Here is a 21,664-nt window from a genome sequence, read left to right as displayed (position 1 = left end):
TTTTTAAAGGTTTTATTGGCCGGACAAAGGGAAGGAAAGGACACAGGAGGGAATAGATACTCAACAGAAGAACAGGCTCCATGGGTATCAGTCAGATCGGTATACTTTAAGGGAAATTGTTTTAAGAGGTGGTATATGCCCAACTATAATTTAACAAATCATAATGTGCCTAGATTGCATGTAGCTACTCAGACAGCTGAAAAGTTCTGGCGGGTAAACAAGACGGGTCAGTGAATGGAAACAAGTATGTGCAGAGAAAAGACTGATCTATAGACTGATTTATAACAACAGCACCTTTGAAAGGACCCGATGATTATTAAATGGAACATACTGGATACGTAGGGATCGAGCTTATACCTGGTTACCTCTTGACTGGACCGGATGTTGTTACCCCGGATTTGTAGTACCGACGGGACGTCACTCTCACGATTCATACCCCCCTGCCCATCTGCGAAGGAGAGGACGATTACTGACACAGAAAGGTTCTGGATGATTATGTTTCCTACGCATGTGGCAAGCAAGCTCAAGAATTGACGCGGATGGCTTCAGCCCTCGAAAAGTTAGCTAATGAACACTGCCTTTGCTCCGGTGGGTACTTAATTGTAGGTAAAAGAATTAGCCGCTGAAATAGTAGCTACCATGACTGAGGTTTTGCAGCATCGTTTGGCCCTAGATTTTGCGTTAGCTGGGACAGGAGGCACTTGTGCCATCATAGGACAGGACTGCTGCATTTATATTCCTGACGAGTCCGAGAATATCACTAATCTGGCCACGTTAAGGAGTAAGTGGAAAAGATATAGAAGGCAGGAGAATAATTTCATGATTATCATTCCTCAGGGTCTTGGTGGTTATTAGGGAATATTGTTGGAGGATGGTTGGGACCCATTGTATATTATGGGCTGATATTGGTGTTAATTGTAATAGTGGTACTGGTAAACTGATGCACTTGATGCCGAGGTCCCGACCCAGAACCATGGGGATGTTTCCTAAAATGAAACCCGAATCATTTGATCCTGAGTACGATGAAGACGCCTGGTTAAACATGCGGCTTTTGCGCCGAGATTATGAAGCCCCATATTCGGAAGATGAGGTGGTGATCAAAAAGGAGGGAACTGTGGAGGAAAGGAGTTAAGCTTGAGGACTGGGAGTTGGCAGAATCATGAGGAGAGCATGCTATATGTACTAAAAAACAAATGAGGCTATGTTCTAACAATAAATCATAACACCAACGAGGAATCTATCGTATAGGCATAGGTACTACTTTTGTGTAACTTGCAGAAACAGTGTCTGGAGACCGGCTGACCCAGTGTGATTAGATTTAAATTGTAACCTTGCGTTGGCGGAGATGCTGTGCGGAACTGCTCCCTATGAATTCACGAAATAAAGGCGGTAAAAAGTTTCGAGGTCTTTGTGTTTGATCGAAACGAAATTTTCTAACAGCTTTTAACATCGGGAGTGAGAACCTCCTGTTGTTTTAACGCCAGGAAATGGCATCAAATCATAGACGCCCTCTCTATCGTATCGTACAGTCACACATCACAGGAACAGGCCTACGGACCCAGCGTGTCCATACTGACCTTCCAGTCTCTATCCATATTGATCCCATGCCCCACCACTTAGTCTGTCCCCTTCTCTACCTCGATGATTCCAGTGCTCGTCTAGATACTTCTTCATTGGTGCGAGTCTCTGCACCCACCACCCCTTCAGCTTGTGTGTCTCAGGTTCCAAACCGCTCTGGAGAAAAACGTTCTCCTTAAAATCCAGGATAGCTGCCAAGGACATGATCATCGTCTCAGACTAAGGGCTGTGTTTGACATCGTCCTATGTTATGAAACCTTGCAGATGGAATCGGTGACTATAACCTGTACATTTCAAGGAAATTATAGAAAAGAATAACGTTGGCCCTCAAGTTAAGCTCCTAAACTGAGGAGAGACATTTCAATAAAACAAGAGAGAACCTAACAAAAGTAGACTAGGAACGATGTTTGCGAGTGAAACAAATTCTGTTTTTAAAAAGATTAGCACCAGGAAAGGTCAAGGTGGAATGTAAAGATGCATGCAATTCAGGAACCTTGGATGAAAAAGGCAAAGTGAAAAACTTCGTTTTGGATGTCAGAATCAGATTTATTCCATTGACTGATGTGAAATTTATGGTTTTGCAACAGTACAGTGCAAAAACAAAAATATATAAATTTAAAAAGTAAGTAAATACTGCAGAACAGACAATAACGCTGTGGCGTTCAAGGACCAGAAGTCTGATGGTGTTGGGGATGAAAGTGTTACTGAATTATTGCGTGGGTCTTTAGGTTCCTGTGTACCTCCTTCCCTGATCCGCCCACAACGCACACAGATCACGTCACCATATCAGTGCATTCAGATACTACAAGGGGAAAGTAATAACAAAATGCAGAATAAAGTGTTACAGTTACAGACAGAGAGGTGCAGGCCTTGCACGATAAGGTGCAAAGGCCATGACGAGAGATTGAGGTCAAGTGTTCATCTTATTTGAGTCGGGGAACCATCCAATAAACTTACATCAGTGGCATGGAAGCTGGTTTTGAGCCTTGTGGCATGTGCTTTCAAGCTTTTATATCATGGGAGCCTTCTCCCATATTCTTTAATGCAAGACCCTATAAATGTATAACTCAAGACCCTATCAACATCTACTTTAAATATACCCAATAACTGGGCCTCCACGGCCATCTGTGGCAATAAATTCCAGATTCACTACTCTCTGACTCAAGAAATTTCTCATCTCTGTTCCAAATGGACGATCCTCTATTCTGTGTCCCAGACTCCCACACCACCCTCTCAACGTCCACTGTATCTAGGCCTTTCAATATTTGATACATTTCAATGAGATACTACTCATTCTTCTAAACTCCAGTGAGTACAAGCCCAGAGCTATCAAATGCTCCTCATACATTAACCCATTTCATTCCTAGGTTTTTTGGAAACCCTCTCCAGTGCATAGCACATACTTTATTAGATAAAGGGCCCAAAACTGCTCACAATAACCTAAGTGCATTCTGACCAATGCCTTATAAAGCCTCAGAATTGCATTCTTACTTTTATATTCCAGTCCTCTCGAATTGAATGCTAACATTACATCTGCCTTCCTTACCACCGAGTCGACCAATAAATTAACCTTCAGGGAAGCCTGCATGAAGACTCCCAAGATACTTTGTACCTTTGATTTCTGAACTTTCTCCCCTTGTAGAAAAGTCTATAATTTTATTCCTTCCATCAAAGTGTATGACCATACACTTCCCTACACTATATTCCAGCTATCACTTCTTTGCCCATACTCCTAAACTGGGTAAGTGAATCTGCAGACTCCCAGCTTCCTCAGCATGATCTGCCCTCCACTTAACTTTGTATTGCCCCCAAACCCGGCCAAAAAGCCATCAATTCCTTCATCCAAATCATTGCCCTATAACATGAAAAGCAGTCCCAACACTGACCCTTGCAGAACACCACTAGTCACCAGCAGCCAACCAGGAAAGGACCCTTTTTTCCAGTATTTGCCTCCTGCCAGTCAGCCACGATATCTTTCTTGTAATACCAACAACTCTGTCTTGTTAAGCAGCCTCAGGTAAGGCACTTTGGCAAAGGCTTGAAAATCCAAGTCATCAACATCCACTGGCTCTCCATCCTGCCTTTTTACTTCCTCAGATTTCCAACAGATTTATCAGGCAAGAAACCATGTTGACCTAGGCCAATTTTAACATGTGCCTCAATAATGGAATCCAGCATCTTCCCAACCACTGAAACCCCTTGGAGAACAGTCCCGATTAAAGTTCTTGGCCCAAAATGTTAACTGTTTGTTCCTCTCCATTGATGCTGCCTGTCTTACTGAGTTCCTCCAGCATTTTGTGCATGTTGCCCTGAAAATCTGGTCTCAAGTGCAGCCAGGCACGGGGGAGGGAATTGCTTGTATATCCTGACTGCAGCACCATCCCCCAGTAGACTGGAGGAGTTTCACTGACATACATCTCCCACAGATCAGCAGCCTCCATGTTGTGCTCATACCACTACCTGGCATGGGGAGGGGTACATACATCAAAAACTGCAAAATGGCAAAGACCGAGCACCTTGAAAGGGAGGTGCGTGGTGGGGTGGGTGAAGGCAGACATGGACACAGGTCACAGATCTGGATCCTGGACTGTGGCTCATTCTTCTATTCCATGGGAGGAGTGATGGGGTGTCCACTGATGTCTGACGGAGCTGCTGGCTAATGATAACTCGCTCATCACGGATCCACAGGGAATCATGTTTTGCTGCTCTCCTGGAGCTGTTCTCTCTGGATGAACTGAGGAACTGTGCACCTGTGGGAGGAGCTGCCAAAGGTAATTTGCCCAGTCATATTGATGCAACTGACCAGTGCCCTCCATTGACTTCCAAAAGGCAAGTCCCCAAGGCTGGAAGTGCTGAGCACTGTTCCTCAGGGCTTTCTGGGGCACACTGGGTGCGAGGCTAACTACAGGTGGGTCTTAGGGGAAAGCCTAATGACCCTACAGATGCAGAACGATCATCTTCCTGCTGCCTAAAGAGAGTAATCTCCACTCTTATTGTTCCTCCTCGGTCGAGATCACCCCTCTAGACTGTCCCGACCAGTCCTATACAGTCCTCAGAGCAACATCCATATATTCTGGGACCTGGTCCACCGGTCCCTGGGGGCTGGGTCACCTTTGTCTCATCCTACTCAGAGGCCTTCCAAAGGGGAAACAAAGAATACTTTGGCACTCAAAACTGTGTACACTTGGGTCCTGGGCAAAACTTTTGTCCACTGCAACAGAGACAGGTGAAAATCAAGTTCTCGATGGCAGATTTTCACTTTGGAAGAGTACGCCAGGGATGCCCCATGTGTGGCCAGCTATACATAGCCGTTTACATGTAGGACTTCCATAGCCAAGTCATTGTGGATCCCATGCATCTCAAATCTTCTGGGTGAGCCTCCTGTGAAGGAACTTGTCAAACACCTTGCTGAAATCCATGTAGACAAGATTCAGTGTTCTACCTTCATCAATCACCTCCTTAAATGACTCAATCAAGTTTGAGAGACAGGACCTTGCCTGCACAAAGACATCAGAACCTGACAGATGATACCAGAGTGGCTGTAGATGGATGAGACTTTCAGCACTTACCAGAGCAGATACCTCTGTGGCTAATTTTCCAATGTTCTGAGACAATTGAGAGGGGGAAAGCCTTCAGCCGGTTGGAAGGAGCTGCCAGTTCAAATCAAGTCATCATATTCCCGAGTGGGTCCAGTCTGCACACAACCTGACCTACTGGTCTTGCAGTCTGCCATTCTTGGAGTCCCTGAGGGTTGGGTGGAAGGCAGCAGAAGAGGATCATCTCCTCTAGCCAAGCTGGGCACTGCAAAGTGTGGAACAGTGGCTGCCATATCCTGCATGAGTGAACAGTCCCAGACTTTGGAAAGGGATTCTGGGAAATAACTGGACAGGAACTGGTGGTTTAAAAACAGTTAAACTACCAGGACAAAGACTCCACTGTCTTACTCAGTCACATGTCCTTTCAGACCCAATGCCTTTAACCAATCACTGTGGCATCTGGTTGCATACTTCCCTCAGGTAAATCTTCAATCAGTGAACATCCTGTACTGTTGGCCCCAAGTTCTGATCTCATCTTGAAGTGAAATCACATACTAGGGTAAACACCTCCCTAAAACAGAAAAATTCCATCAGCTTCCCCCTTAACTTTCCCTTCTCCCAGAGGAGACATATCCCAACTCCTTCTGTCTTTTCCAAAAGGTACAAATTCACATTGTTTCTGTAAATTGTTCACACCTCTAAGAGACATTTGGATAAGCACATGGATAGGAAGGGATTGGAGAGATTGAGGCCAAACGTGGGCAGATGGAACTTGCTTGGAAACCTGTTTGGCATGAACTTTGGGCCATAGTGTCTGTTTCCATGCTGAATTACTATGTGACTACACTGCATAACCAAGAGACTGAACTGCTTCAAATAGTCAAACTCCACTGACCTCTATTCAGTTGTTTGGAAATCCCAATGGAACAGTATCTGGTTCACCTGATTGTTCCCCATACCCCCACTAAACTCACCAGGACACCTGGTTCCTGCATTCCCTTTAAATTCATTGGGATCCCATTCCCTGCTCCCTTTAAATTCATTGGTACCCTGTGAGTCCTGAAGAAGGGTTTCAGCTCAAAATGTCAAATGTTTGTTCATTTCCATGGATGCTGTTGAGCTCCCCCAGGATTCTGTGTGTATTGATTTAGATTTCCAGCATCTGCATAATTTTTTTGCATTTATGTGTCCCATATTCCCTTTAAACTTACTGGGACCTGTTTCCCATTCCTTTTAAACTCACCAAGACCCCCATTTCTTGTTTCATTGAAACATGAGGCCCTGGGTCCCACTCCTAAGAACCCATTCCTCAAGATCCCTTTAAACACACCAGGTTCACTGCATATTGAACTGTAGGACTGTAAACCTTTAAAAAGTGAAGTGAAAGTGCCGATCATCAATAGCAGCACATCCAATCCACACGACTGGCAGTGCTGCCACGTTACTAGGTTCAGTTTGGCTTGACAGAAACTCAATATACGTCACCAGTTGGAGTTCTACCCTCTAGATTAACCACATCACCTAATGAGCTTCTGCTCTTGGCCTTAGTAAATCTTTAGTAATTCATTAGCCAGACGACAGTACAAGGAAAATTAGCTGGAAGTGAAAGTAACAATAAGAGAGCCAACATGGCCTGATATCCAATAAGATCTGTTGTAACCAGCAGAATAGGTAAGGGTGATCCTGTGATTTGTGTTTCAGCATGCCTTCGATAACGTGCCACTAAGATAAAGAAGGCAACACACTAGTGTGCCTGCTTCAACCCCCCTCCCTCTGGCAGCACATTCCAGGAATCCATCTTGCCCTGTTCATCTTTAAGCAAATCTATGTCCTTAAATATTTGACATTTCTACCCTAGGAAAATGACTTGACGATCTACTCTTATCTATGACTCAATAATTTTATAGACTTCTATCAGATCTCCCTTCAGTCTCTGCCTCTCCAGAGAAAACAACTTAAGCTCATCCAACCTCACATGCTCTCTAATCCAGGCAGCATCCTGGTGAACCTCCAGTACCCTCTCCAAAGCCGCCACATCCTTCCTATAATGGGGCAACCAGTATTGTGCACAATACTCCGAGTCCTAACTGAAGGTTTATACATCTGCAATATGACTTTAATACTGAAAGCCCCAACTATTGAAGGCATTCTTAAAGTCATATGCCACCTTTACCACCCTATCTAAATGCTGTCATTTTCAGGGAGCTATGGACTCTCACCCCAAGACTCATCTCTCATCACTGCTCCTGAGAGTACTACTATTTACTGTAAAATTTCCTCCTGAAATTGACCTCCCAAAATGCATCACCTCACACTTGTTCAGATTAAATTCCATCTCTCATTTCTCTGCCCACATTTCCAGCTGGTCTATATCCTGACAAGCTTCCTCACTATCCACAGCTGTCAATTTTTCTTGTCATCTGGAAACTTAATCAGCCTACCTACATTTCTGTGCAGATCATTCAGGGAAACACCCCTCCACCATTATCTTCAATTGCCGAGCCAATTTTGAATCCAAACTACCAAGCCACCATTGATCCTACAGATTTATTTGTCATGGCTAATCAAGGTTTTTAAGGTGATTGGAAGAAACAGCTTACTCGCCCCTGCACTGAACAGAGGCTGCGGCTTCTGTGGACTAACTTTGGCAATCTTCAGATCTGATTGATATTTGCTTACTTTTATTGTTTGCATGATGTTTTTTTTCTCTCTGCACAATAGTTGGCCTTCTTTTGTTTTAATGGGTTCTACTGGGCTTCTTTGTTTTGTAGCTGCCTGAAAGGAGATGAATCTCAAGGTTGTATAAAAGTATACAAACTTTGATAATAAATGTACTTTGTTCGTTGCAGAGTGGGGAGTTGTAGTAGAGGCAGACACATTAGGTGAATTTAAGAAACTCTTAAACAGGCACATGGATGGGAGAACAGGCACATGGAGGCTGTATAGGAGGGAAGGGTATGACTGATCTTAAAAGTTCAAGTTATAAAGTTGACACAACTGTAATATTCTATGTTCTTAATCTTTTGGATCAGCCTTCCATTAGGGGCTTTGTCACTTTGACCCTCTCTTACTTCCTGTTTCCCTCCTATCCTTGAGAAGTCTGACCCCATTCCTTCTTACCCATTTTTTCTCCTTGCAACAATTATTTGCCACCTTATTGTTGACAAATTTCCCCCTCATCTCTGTCCTGAATAACCAATCATCCTACTCACCGAGGACATATCATTCCCTTTTAATCCTCTCTCCCTGCTTCCCTGTCCAATCTCAGCTTCACAACCCTTCAATTTTGATGATTAAAGTTCCAACATCTCAGTTGGTGAATGTGTTCAGGATAGATGTTGATAGATTGTCCTAAGCATGGAAGCACAGTGGTGCAGCAACCAGCGCTGTTGCCTCATGGCTCCAGAGACGCAGGCTCAATTCTGACTTCTGGTACTATTTAGAAAATGCACATTCTCTCCATTCCCTGACAACTCTGGTTTCTTTCCAAATCACAAAGATATGTGGGTAGGTGGGTTAACTGGCCACTGTAAATGCCCCCAGTGTGCAGGTTAAGGTTAGAGTCTGGAGATAGCCGATGAGAGAAAAAAAAAGGATTAATTTAAGATTAGTTTAACTGAATTGTTAATGGTTGGCATAGATCTGGTGGGCCAAAGGGCCTGATTCCAAGACTCTCCAAGTTAAATACATCAGGAAATGTGGGCTTCATGCAGTAAAATATGAGCCATGACCTAACTGAATGACAGAGCAGGCACAAAGGGCTAAATAGCCCACCTCTGCTTCATTTGCAGCTGAATCCCAGGTACTTTTTCCAAGCCACATGCAGCTTGTCCGCCTCAGAGTGCCGCTTGATGTTATTAACAGCAGTCCTCCTTCAGGAACCACAGACACAATTCTGGAACTATTTCTGACTCCAGCCCCATCACTGGTGAACGATGAACTGTGCTGCTCTGTACCTAACACACCAAGACTATTATCTTCTAACTTTTGTAAACCTACCTCGAGCCCCAAGCATTTTCCATTTTGCAGCCAACTGCCATCCATTTACATTCTGACAGGACCTGGCCACAATTCCACCTCATGGCACATTGTGGAAGGATCTTGGAAACCTATCTATGCCACTTTGAGCATCTGTAAAGGTGGTCAAGAGTGACCTTTTCCTTTGACATCTGATCTGAAGGGATGTTCAGGTGCCAGCAACTCTGAGCTGGAAAATTACATGTATAATCTATGCTTTAATGGAGAACTTGGGGAAAAAAAAGACAAACTTGAACTCGGGGGTGGTGAGGGCAGTGGAACTGTAGGCTCTATCCCTACTAGGGCTGAGACTAGGACCAAACAGATTTTGGGGGCTGATAAGATTACAGGACATCAAACCATAGCAGATGGAGTTAATATATACATTCATTTACTGAATGCTGCCCCTTCTTATGACACCAACAAAATGGTCAGCAGGCAGGATAAAAAATACACAATGTACAGTATATTGAGCTGCTACTGATAAACAGATGTTTTGGAGGGAAGAGTGAAATATATTAAACCATCTGTAAGCTATCAGGTGACAGCCCACTCCAAAACAACATATGAGAGAAATGTGGGTTTAAAACATGTCTGAACCCTACAGACACTACACGTGTAACACAAACCACACTGACACAAGGTTAACCGAGGTGCAGGGAAGGAGGAATCTTGGGGAAACTGAGGGCTGCCTTAAAATGAGGAGAGGGACTCAAGCCGTTAGCAATGTTACTCTTTTATGTTCACATTTCATTTAAACCACTGGATCCAGGCTCTGGTAGCGAATACAGAACAAAGAAGCAGAGTGGGAGGTGGGCAGTGGGTGAAACAGGCCAACGAATGCTGTACAGCAAGAGTGCTTTCCCCATTGTTACAACTCAACAGGACAATCCTTTCTTTTCAATTAAGCACTGGATGATACGTACTGGAGAGGGTGAAGATGAGTTCGAATGAGCTTTGTTTTAAATCACTGACTTAAAAGATCAGTTATTATCCTTCTGAGGAGCCTGCTCTCCCACTGCTGAACAAAGTGGTGAGATTGCCAGAGATGAGGCTGACGTCCCTCCTGTCTTTCAGGTGATTATGAGGGCTGGGAGCCCAGAAGTCTCTCGATAGCAGCATTGATGTCCCCTCCAGTGGCTATGAGTGCCTGCAGGTTGGCCTCGCGGTTGATGAAGCCCATGGCACTGAGCTGTTCCAATTGCTGCTGAAATCGCACTTCAGGGTTCTGTACCTGCAAGGAGAGAGGACAGTTAGCATGGAGTGTCACTGGCCACACCAATCGCAGCATCAAACAGCTGTTGTGGGGCCCAGCTTGAAGGAAGAGACCAGTGAGGTGTGAGAATGTCACCAGCACCCTCACTGGTTGAAGCACCTCAACTGTTTTGCTTCTCACCTGGCCCTGTACTTCAACATTCGATCGCAATGCATCATAGCACATGAAACATCAACTGGCAGGGACAGGGGGCGAGTCTGACTAGGCATTGACAGGCAGAGTAGGTAGGGGTGGGGAGGGGGAGAAGAGGGGAAAAGTCAATTCACAAATCCAGGTTCAGAACTGCAAGTGGTGTGTTTGGCTGTTCTGCTCCTGCGTTAGTCAGGTCATACGTTTGTTGGATTGTGGGATTCAGACTATCAGTGTAGTGCTCTGTGAGAGGTGCCACCTCCCAGACAAGGGGTTAACTATAGGCCCCAACTCTTCTTGCATTTTAGCACAGAAGATCCTGCAGCCACAGGTAGACTGGGCCTGTCTTTACCGTTCAGCTAGGAAAACAATAATTCAGTCATTGTGTTCTGTACACTTTGTGGAATATTAAGGGGAAGGAAGATAATATAATTGAGGATCATGTGCTTCATGGCGTCCTGACAGCAGAAACAGGTTAGGAAGGCTAGTGTGCAGGTGAGGGGAGGTTTTGTACACATTTCAGATAACTGCACACAGTAACTTGGGTTAGTTTACACCCTGGGGACCTGCAAGCACTGGTGAAAATGCACGATAGCCGCCTCCACTGTAGCAGTCATTGTATGGTGAAGGCTCTGGCGCTTACTTCATGCAGCAGGGTCCAATAAAAGCTTGCTGGCTCTTACTTGAGTATTGGCCCCAGCTAACATCTGTAACATTTGCTGCATCAGCTGCTGCTGTGGGTTGCTGTTGCCTGGGCCTGAGGGTGCTGGGCTCCCCGAGCTTGTGTTCACGGTCCCGGTGCTAGCCGCCGTTGTCGTAGGTGTCAATCCGCTGGCTAGGCCTCCAAGCCCGGAATGAGGTGCAGGGCCACCAGAGCTGAACCTGCACAAACATACCAAAGCGTACTTCATTCACAGCCACTTTCCTGTTGGTACACAGGAGTAGCGCCAGGTCTGAAGGCCAGCTACCCACCAGATCACTGCTCCACACACTTCCCAACACCTCCTTTTCAATGGGAACCACTACTCCCACACCATTCAGCCTAGTCCATGCAACAAACAGCAACGCCTTTAACCTTTCCCCCTCTGCCCACCCCTTGCCAGAGTTCGTGCAGCGCTCCAGCAATCTATGTATGAGACTGCAGCCCTTGTGTTGGAGGAACAAACTGCTCAGCAGGATGAGCAGCATCTGCTGGGGGGGGGGGTGGGGGAGATACGGGGACAGCTGTCATTTTAGGTTGTAACCCTGCATCAGAAACATCAGTAATTCCCCCCCCCCCCCGCCAACCACCAAGTTTCTCCAGCAAGCTTTCCTGCTTCGGGTTCAGCATCTGTATTTTCCAGTAGTGCTCTTCCATTGGGATAAGCATGGAATGCCACAGGGCCTGAAACCACAAAGCCCATCATTCCAACATCACAAGCAGAGACAGAAGAGCCAGCCCTCTGAGGGGCTGATTAATACCGCAGCTGAATAGCCAGTTGCCACGAGGCAGCACCAATCCAATGCCTACAGATGACAATGGCAGGGTCCAGTGCTTCAACCTGAGAGTGCCGATGACCTTACCCTGGCAGGAGTCCTGGTGCCTCTGTCTGTAACGTCTGCAGCCCCTGCTGGATCTGCAGCAGTGCCTGCATGGCTCGGGGGTTGGTCATCACCGACAGCACGTCAGGGTTCTGCATCTGCAATGCAGCACACCAGTTTGTACAGTCAGAGCACTGAGAGCTCAGAGCCTGGGCCCTGCACCTCCGTCAGATTCCCACTCCCCCCCCCCCCGCACCCCACCACCACCAAAACACTCTCGCTTTCAAGCAGCACATTCCAAGCCACAACACTCACCCAGTGAAACATCCTGTGCTATTTCCCATCAAACTGTGACCTGTTCACTGACACAAATAGAAACACCTCAGCATCCCCCACCTTGTTAACCCTGGCATTCACACAGCTCATTCAGAGCTATCAGCACCACCCTGAGCAGGAGCTCCTCACCTGGGGCAGCAACAGAGAACACAGCTCCCCTCAGGCACAGTCCCATTCAAGGAGAGACCTCTCAGCCCCACTGCAGGACATAGGGACAGCCCACAAAACCACAGTCCTAGGGCACTGCCATCATCCCACTATAGGTATAGGAAGGACATGACTGTACTGGAGAGGGTACAGAGGAGATTTACCAGGATGTTGCTTGGAATGGAGTGTTGTATTTTGAGGAAAAGATAGTCCGTTTTTCTTGCAGCTAAGCAGGCATATAAAATTATGAGAGCCATAATCGATGGTAGGAAACCTTTCTAGACCAGTGGCCATAGGTTTAAGGTGAGGTTTAAAGGGAACTTGAAAACAAAGTGGGGTGGGAAAGGGAATGCACTGTGAAAGGCTGGTGCAGGTAGGGACTTCCACCACATAATCACCAAGGCACGGTCAGCCACCGACCAAGTGGGATTAGTGTAGATGGGCTGAAGGGCCCGTTTCTGGGCTGTATCACCACCTTGCACTAAATGATGTTCAAACAAAATTAATTCCCTTTCTTTAAACTCAATGTTTTTATTTATGGAGACCAGGCACTTCTATCTGAAAGTAAATGGCACTTTCAAAGACCAATATACATAGTGTTAGGTATCATCTTCTACATATTCCCTAGTGCTTGCAGTCATCCATTGGGAGGGAGAGGATATGATGAAACAAGTGGCTGCAGAACGCTCTGTGATGATCGTCTTTACCTGCTGCAAGAAGATGGGCATCTGGATTCGGAGCTGATCCTGCAGCTGCGTATTGCCAGCGAACAATGGATTATTCATTAAAATCTGCAGTAGACGAAATGGGGTGAAGATAAGAAAAGTATAAGCAGAACCTTGTGTATGGACACTTCAAAGGAATCTCCCAACTTTGAAACCAGGTAGCTCTAAAACTGTGACAGTAGTGTCACAGGTGATGGATCAAATAAAGACTTCCACCTCCACCACTCACACATATCCTGATAAATGAGATTATTGGGGAACTTCCCTGTGACAAAGTCCTCCGTCTAGCTGGGTATGCACCCCATGCCTTATATGTAGGAGAATGTTGAAAAAAATATTTCCACGCCTTCCTGCTTTCCAACAGAGCTCAAGTGAAGGGACTGTATCACTGTTACTTTGTCACTGTGCTGGACAACATCAGCAGCAGCTACTGATGATCATGGCTACTGAGCTGCTGATAGGAGCCCATCCATCCAGCAACATTCCACCCTACACCTTGAACTGACTGGCCTTCCAAGGAAGGCCTGAGGCTGCCCCGATATCTCCCACAACAGATGGATTAGTTAGCTTTTCTGTGACAGGACCAAACAAATAACAGCCCTGTGCCTTCAGCCCTCCATAATCCCAATGTGAAAGAATTCCCTAGTGTCCTTCTCCTGGTGATCAAAGTTTACAGGTTGCCTGCTGAAGTTTCAGAATTCACAGTGCACAGATGGAGGAGTTCTGGTTGCATTCAAGCCTTATGTTAAGTGTGCACTGCTTGTCTTTGAGAAGAGAGAGACACTATGGGACTGCTAGAGGAGAGGAGTGAGTGAGTGGAGTATTCAAAACTGGGCAATGTGGCAGAAGAACCTCACTCAGTCTCACCTGTCATCTCTCACACTCCAGTTACTCACCCCTCTCCTCTGTCAGCCCTTCCTCTGGAAGTAAAGAGGGTGCTTGATGCACACAGAGATTTACTAGACTCGACCATCTAGATACCTGTGAGGCAAGGTCAGGGTTCTGGGATAGTGACTGCATCATGCTCCTCATGTACGGTGCCGACAGCATATTCTGTATTAGCTGGGGGTTCTCAGAGATCTGCTGCATTAGGCTTTGCATTCCTGGGCTGTTGAACATTCCTGCAGGGAAAAGACAATTACCATTACACTGGCTGTGGGCCTGAACAATGCACATACACCCAGTCAGTTCTGACATCGACCTGAAGCACGTTTGTTTCCACAGATGTTGCCTCCCCTGGTCAGGAATTCTCCATCTTCTGTTTCTACTTCAAAATTTGTTCTGTGCCAATCAAAGCAGTCTGAGGGACTCAACAGTGTAAAAGATACTCAGTGAGGCAATCATGCTTTAACCTGTTCCTAAATTCAATCCCACTACAGCCCCCTAGTGTTCAAAAACCTATTAATCCCACCCAGAATATACTCAGGGACTAGACATCACCAAACCTTTGGGATAGAGAATCTAAATATTCACAGCCCTTCATTTTATCCATCAACTGTGAACCTCAAGAGTATGCTCCTTAATCTTTCTGGCCCAAGTACCACACTCCTTGCTGAGTGAATTCCCCTGCCCTTGTCAATGCAGGTTGGCACTTCCATTGTATCTTGGATAATGGACTACCCGACTGGCAGACCACAGTTTGTGTGGCTTCAGAGTTGTGTGTCAGATATGGCTATAAGCAGCACTGGGGCCCCAAAGGACACTGAATTGGCTCCCTTCCTGTTTACCCTCAGACTTTAGATGCAACACTGAGTCACATCATCAGCAGAAATTCTCTGATGACTCAGCAATAGTCGAGTGTATAAAGGGGGAACAGGAGGATGAGTACATGGCCCTGGTGGAAGACTTTTTCAACTGGTGCAAGCTGAATCATCTGCAGCTGAACATCAGTACAACAATGGAGATGGTGAGGACCTGCAAGTACCTGGGGGTGCACATGGATGACAGACTTGAGTGGAGCACCAAGACAGAGGCTGTGTACAAGAACGGCCAGAGTCGCCTCTACTTCCTGAGGAGACTGAGGCCCTTTGAAGTATGCAGGCCTCTCCTTGACATGTTCCAGAAGTCTGTTGTCACCAGTACGATCTTCTATGTGGTGGTGTGCTGGAGCAATGGCATCAACATGGGTGATGCCAATAGGCTCAAAACTGATTAGAAAGGCTAGTTCTGTTACAAGAGTCAAACTGGATACACTGGAGGGACAAAGGACCCTCCAGAAAATCCTGGCAATCCTAGACAATGTTTCTCACCCTCTGCATTCCACCTTGGGTGCACATAGGAGCTCTTTTAGTAATAGACTAAGACAACTGCGTTATATGAGGTCATTCTTACCCCTGGCCATTAGGCTCTATAATGAGTCAACCTACAGCTGGGGAAGTGATGACCTCCTCCTGTTAAGACTGCCTGTGGTAACTTTTTTTTAAAATTCTTTTTTACTTCTCTTCTAATATTTATACCTGTGCACTTGTAACGCTATTGTGACACTGTAATTTCCTTTCGGATCAATAAATTATCTATCTATCGATTGACAATCCCTCTACCCCACAGTGGCTCTAGATCCCAAAGCAAAGCAAACCCCACACAAGCTGAGAAACAAGCAGACCAATATCTCGCATCAGTCACACCAACTTCAAGTCATAACAATGTCTCAAAATGACTGTGACCTGTGGAGTGCCACCGGGATTGACGATGTACATATTAACAAACCGGATGAGAATATATCTTCTTCTGCCGGCTCCGTCTTTGAGCCTACTTCTTCAGCAAGGACTCTCCCACCCCCACCAATGACCCCTTCTCCCATCTTCAACCCTCCTCCTCTTCATGGACACCCTGCTCTGGTCTTCTGCCTGCTCTGGATCTCTTTATTGCTAACTGCCGACAGGACCTCACTCCTTCGGAACGCTCTGCTCTCTACTCCCTCTGCACTAATCCTAACCTTATTATAAAACCCACTGATAAGGGGGGGTGCTGTTGTAGTCTGGCACACTGACCTCTACCATGCTGAGGCACAGCGACAACTTGTGGATACCTCCTCTTATTTACCCCTCGATCATGACTGCACTAAGGAGCACCAGGCCATTGTCTCCCACACCATCACCGACTTTATCCGCTCAGGGGATCTCCCATCCACTGCTACCAACCTTATAGTTCCCACACCTCGCACTTCCCGTTTCTACCTCCTACCCAAGATCCACAAACCTGCCTGGCTGGGCAGACCTATGGTCTCAGCTTGCTCCTGCCCCACTGAACTCGTTTCTGCATACCTCGACACAGTTTTATCCCCCCTTGTTCAATCCCTTCCTACCTATGTTAGTGACACTTCTCACACTCTTAAACTTTTCGATGATTTTAAGTTCCCTGGCCCCCACCGCTTTATTTTCACCATGGATGTCCAGTCCCTATGTACCTCCATCCCCCATCAGGAAGGTCTCAAAGCTCTACGCTTCTTTTTGGATTCCAAACCTAACCAGTTCCCCTCTACCACCACTCTGCTCCGTCTAGCGGAATTATTCCTTACTCTTAACAATTTCTCCTTTGGCTCCTCCCACTTCCTCCAAACTAAAGGTGAAGCCATGGGCACCCGTATGGGTCCTAGCTATGCCTGCCTTATTGTTGGCTCTGTGGAACAATCTATGTCCCAAACCTATTCTGGTATCTGTCCCCCACTTTTCCTTTGCTACATCAACGACTGCATTGGCGCTGCTTCCTGCACGCATGCTGAGCTCGTTGACTTCATTAACTTTGCCTTCAACCTTCACCCTGCCCTCAAGTTTACCTGGTCCATTTCCGACACCTCCCTCCCCTTTTCTAGATCTTTCTGTCTCTATCTCTGGAGACAACTTATCTACTGATGTTTACTATAAGCCTACTGACTCTCACAACTATCTGGACTACCCCTCTTCTCACCCTGTCTCTTGCAAAAATGCCATCCCCTTCTCGCAATTCCTCCGTCTCCGCCACATCTGCTCTCAGGATGAGGCTTTTCATTCCAGGACAAAGGAGAGGTCCTCATTTTTTAAAGAAAGGGGCTTCCCTTCCTCCACCATCAACTCTGCTCTCAAATGCATCTCTCCCATTTCACGCACATCTGCTCTCAGTCCATCCTCCCGCCACCCCACAAGGAACAGGGTTCCCCTTGTCCTCACCTACCACCCCACCAGCCTCTGGGTCCAACATATTATTCTCCGTAACTTCTGCCACCTCCAACGGGATCCCACCACTAAGCACATCTTTTCCTCCCCCCCCCCACTTTCCGCAGGGATCGTTCCCTACGAGACTCCCGTGTCCATTCGTCGTCCCCCCCATCCCTCCCCACCGATCTTCCTCCTGGCACTTATCCTTGTAAGCGGAACAAGTGCTACACATGCCCTTACAGTTCCTCCCTCACTACCATTCAGGGCCCCAGACAGTCCTTCCAGGTGAGGCGACACTTCACCTGTGAGTCAGCTGGGGTGATATACTGCATCCTGTGCTCCTGATGCGGCCTTTTAAATATTGGCGAGACCCGACACAGACTGGGAGACTTTCGCTGAACACCTCCGTTCTGTCCGCCAGAGAAAGCAGGATCTCCCAGTGGCCACACATTTTAATTCCACATCCCATTCCCATTCTGATATGTCTATCCACGGCCTCCTCTACTGTAAAGATGAAGCCTCACTCAGGGTGGTGGAACACCACCTTATATTCCATCTGGGTAGCCTCCAACCTGATGGCATGAACATTGGACTTCTCAAACTTCCACTAATGCCCCACCTCCCCCTCGTACCCCATCCATTATCTATTTATTTATATACACACATTCTTTTTCTCTCTCTCCTTTTTCTCCCTCTGTCCCTCTCACTATACCCCTTGCCCATCCTCTGGGATTCCCCCCTCCCCCTTTCTTTCTCCCTAGGCCTCCTGTCCCATGACCCTCTCATATCCCTTTTGCCAATCAACTGTCCAGCTCTTGGCTCCATCCCTCCCCCTCCTGTCTTCTCCTATCATTTTGGATCTCCCCCTCTCCCTCTCACTTTCAAATCTCTTACTAACTCTTCCTTCAGTTAGTCCTGACGAAGGGTCTCGGCCCAAAACGTCGACTGTACCCCTTCCTAGAGATGCTGCCTGACCTGCTGCATTCACCAGCAACTTTTATGTGTGTTGCTAGAGTATACCAGGGACATAATTAGTAAGGTTTCAAATGACATCAAAATTAGTGATATAGTGAACAGTGAAGGAAGTTGTCTAAGGCTACAATAGGATCTATATCAACTGGAAAAATCGGCCAATGAATGGTAGATGGACTTTTAACTCAGACAAGTATTTCATTTCAGGAAGTCTCAACAAGGGCATGACTTAGACAGTAAATGACCTGGCCCTGGGTATGTTGCAGAACAGAAGAACTAAGGAGTATGTACAGATTTCCCTGCAAGTGGCAACACAGGTAGACAAGATTGTACAGAAGGCACTTAGCACAGTAACTTTCTTCAGATGGGTCAATGAGTACAGGAGTTGAGAGATCATGTTACAGCTATAGAAAACATTGGTGAGATCATACTTGAGATAGTGTGTACAGTTCTGTTCATTATACTACACAAGGAAGACATGATTAAATGAGAGAGTACATCAAAAATTGAAGAACAGTACCAGAACAGGAGGGCTTGAGTTATAAGAACAGACTGATAGGGGAAGCTGTTTTCCCTGGAGCAAAAGGGTGACCTTGTAGAGATTTATGAAATCAGGAGAGGTGTACATAGAATAGTAAGGCAGAGACTTACTTTTAGTAGCAGAGTCTGAAACTAGAGCACTTGGGTTTAAGGTGAAAGGGAGAGATTTAAAGAAGACCGGAGGGCCAAGTTTTTCCACAAAGAGGGTGATAGGTATTTGGAACAAGTTGCTAGAGGAAGTGATTGAGATAGATACAATTACAATGATTAAAAGACACTAGGTCAGTTTCAAAGTAAGCAAGGTTTAGAAGGATAAAGGCCAAATACAGGCAAGTGACACTAGCTCAGGAGGGCACTTGGTCTACAAGAAGAGTTGGGCTGAAGGGACTGTTTCCGTGCTATATAACTCCATGACTCTATTATATAGAGCAGCAACTGATTTCAGGCCATTTTGTTCCCTTACTTCCCCTCTCTACAGTGGTTATAATTGCTATTTCCAATCTACTGGAACTGTCCTAGAAACAGAGAAACACTGGTTCAAAAATAAATAAAGAGAAAATCTCCCCACAAGCTGCAGCTACCACTGCTAAAGTGTTGCAAAAAAACTTAGGTTATTTAACCCCTCGAGCATGCCCTGCCATTCAATACAATGCACAGTCTTCACCAAACTATTCAATCTAAGAAAAACAAGATACCTACAGTACTGTGCAACAGTCTTAGGCACATATATGTAGCTAGGGCGCCTAAGAGTTTTGCATAGTACTGTATTTGTCAACATGGAGCGGAGTGCCAGTTTGCAAATCTGGCAGGAGGAAAGGATATTGGGAAAGGCGGAGGTGGAGCACTGTGGAAGGGGTGTGGGACAGATGGCAGTGACGGTGTGCCAGGGAGCAAGGAGTGACATGGGTGCAGACAAACCCAGCCTTGAGGCATCAGGCAAGGTCGTTTGATTCCAAACAACTGGTTTATTGATCATTACAGAACGTCTCTCTGATGCTTCCTGCTCCCTCCCTCCCTCTCCCTTCCCCAACCTAGAGGATAGGAAGAAGTTGGAAAACTTAGTAGAAGATGCTGTCATGACAATAACCTTTCCCACAATGTCAACAAAACAGCTGATCATTCACTTCAGGAAGGGAGGGTTTTGATTGAGGGATTTAAAGCTTCAAGTAATGAGGAGTGGAGATCACCAACCGCCTGTCCTGGTCCAACCACTTAGACACCACAGCCAAGAAAGCTCACTGTCTCTACTTTCTCAGAAGGCTGAGGATATTAGGTATATTCCCATCAATCCTTACCAATTTTTATCAATGCACCATAGAATGTATCCAATTAGAATGCATAGCACCTTGGTATGGCAAATGCTCCATCTGTGACAAGAGACTGCAGAGCGTTATGGACACAGCTCAGTACATCATGGAAACCAGCCTCTTCTCCCTAGACTCTCTCTATACTAGCTGCCTCAGTAAAGCAGCCAGCCAGCATGGATATTTCCTCTTCCATCGGGCAGACGGTACAAAAGCTTAGAAGTACGCACCATCAGGCCCCAAGGAGAGTTTCTACCCCACTGTTAGAAGACTACTGAACAATTCCATAGTATAATAAGATGCACTCTTGACCTTACAATCAACCTTGTTATGATCTTGCACCTTATCTTTTACCTGCATTTTCTCTGTGGCTGTTACACTTTATTCTGCATTTCCATAATTTACCTTGTCCTACTGGGTAATGATTTGATCTATATCTATTGTATGCAAGACAAGCTATTCACTGTATCTCAGTACATGTGACAAAAATAAATCAATTCCAACCCTTTTGACCCATTCCCACTAATAAAGTGTTTATAGAGCCAAAAATCCAAACAATTTTAATAATCAAAAAAAAACTGCTATATGCATAATTCTAAACTTTTCCCATTATTATTTTGTAGAAGACTCATCCATGTCAACAATGGTGCTCACCTATTCTGGTCTGATTGGCTTGTGTTTAGCCTGTATCCTTCTAATCCTTCCCTATCCATATACTTAACAAATGTCTCTTAAATGTTTTGTAAGATTTTCCATTCAAGGACATTGGTGTTTCCACACCAGGCTGTGATGCAACCAGTCAATATCCTCTCCACTACACATCAACAGAAGTTTGTCCAAGTTTAAGATGTTATGCCAAATCTTCGAAAACTGCTAAGTAGAGGCGCTGTTCTGCTTTCTTCATAACTACACTTATGTGCTGGGCTCAGGACTGGTCCTCCAAAATACTAACACCGAGGAACTTAAAGTTGCCGACCCTCACCATCTCTGAACTTCTGATAAGGACTGGCTCATGGACGTCTTGTTTCCTTCTTCTGAAGTTAATAATCAGCTCCTTGGTCTTGCCAACATTGAATAAAAGATTGCTGTAATGGCACCACTCAGCCAGACTTTCAATCACCCTCCTATATGCTCATTGTCGCCACATTTGATTTGGCCTGCAACAGTGATGTTGCCAGCAAGCTTGAATACAGCATCAGAGCTGCGCTTAGCCACACAGTCGTAAGCGTAAAGCGAGTAGAATAGGGAGCCTTGTGGTGCACCTGTGCTGAGGGAGATCCTGGAGGAGATGTTTTTGCCAATCTGAACTGACTGGGGTCTGCAAGTGAGGAAATTGAGGATCCAATTGCACAAGGAGGTATTGAGGCCAAGATCTTGAAGCTTACTGATTAATTTTGATAGGATGATGGTATTGCATATACATACCACTCTGTGTGTGAAGGTGCTGCCC

General features: G+C 45.8%; 1 protein-coding gene across 2 annotated transcripts in view; it reads right to left on the bottom strand.

Moving 5' to 3' along the window:
- Positions 1-2,111: 2,111 nt before the first annotated feature.
- The window catches only part of ubqln4 (ubiquilin 4), a 75,872-nt gene continuing 56,319 nt past the window's right edge, over positions 2,112-21,664 (bottom strand). Inside the window, exons 7-11 of one of the 2 annotated variants that reach the window (XM_063041981.1) lie at positions 14,247-14,386; positions 13,248-13,331; positions 12,100-12,215; positions 11,220-11,418; positions 2,112-10,365 (exon numbers count right to left, since the gene is read on the bottom strand). In XM_063041981.1, the coding sequence (XP_062898051.1) occupies positions 10,213-10,365; positions 11,220-11,418; positions 12,100-12,215; positions 13,248-13,331; positions 14,247-14,386 (692 nt within the window). In that variant the 3' untranslated portion in view covers positions 2,112-10,212. The remainder of the gene's footprint in view (positions 10,366-11,219; positions 11,419-12,099; positions 12,216-13,247; positions 13,332-14,246; positions 14,387-21,664) is intronic. The other variant, XM_063041982.1, reaches the window with a different exon arrangement.

Source organism: Mobula hypostoma, chromosome 2 (genome assembly GCF_963921235.1).
Source record: "Mobula hypostoma chromosome 2, sMobHyp1.1, whole genome shotgun sequence".
Lineage (NCBI taxonomy): Eukaryota > Metazoa > Chordata > Chondrichthyes > Myliobatiformes > Myliobatidae > Mobula > Mobula hypostoma.
The sequence above is the reverse complement of the archived record's forward strand: the minus strand, read 5'-3'. Positions and strand labels throughout refer to the sequence as shown.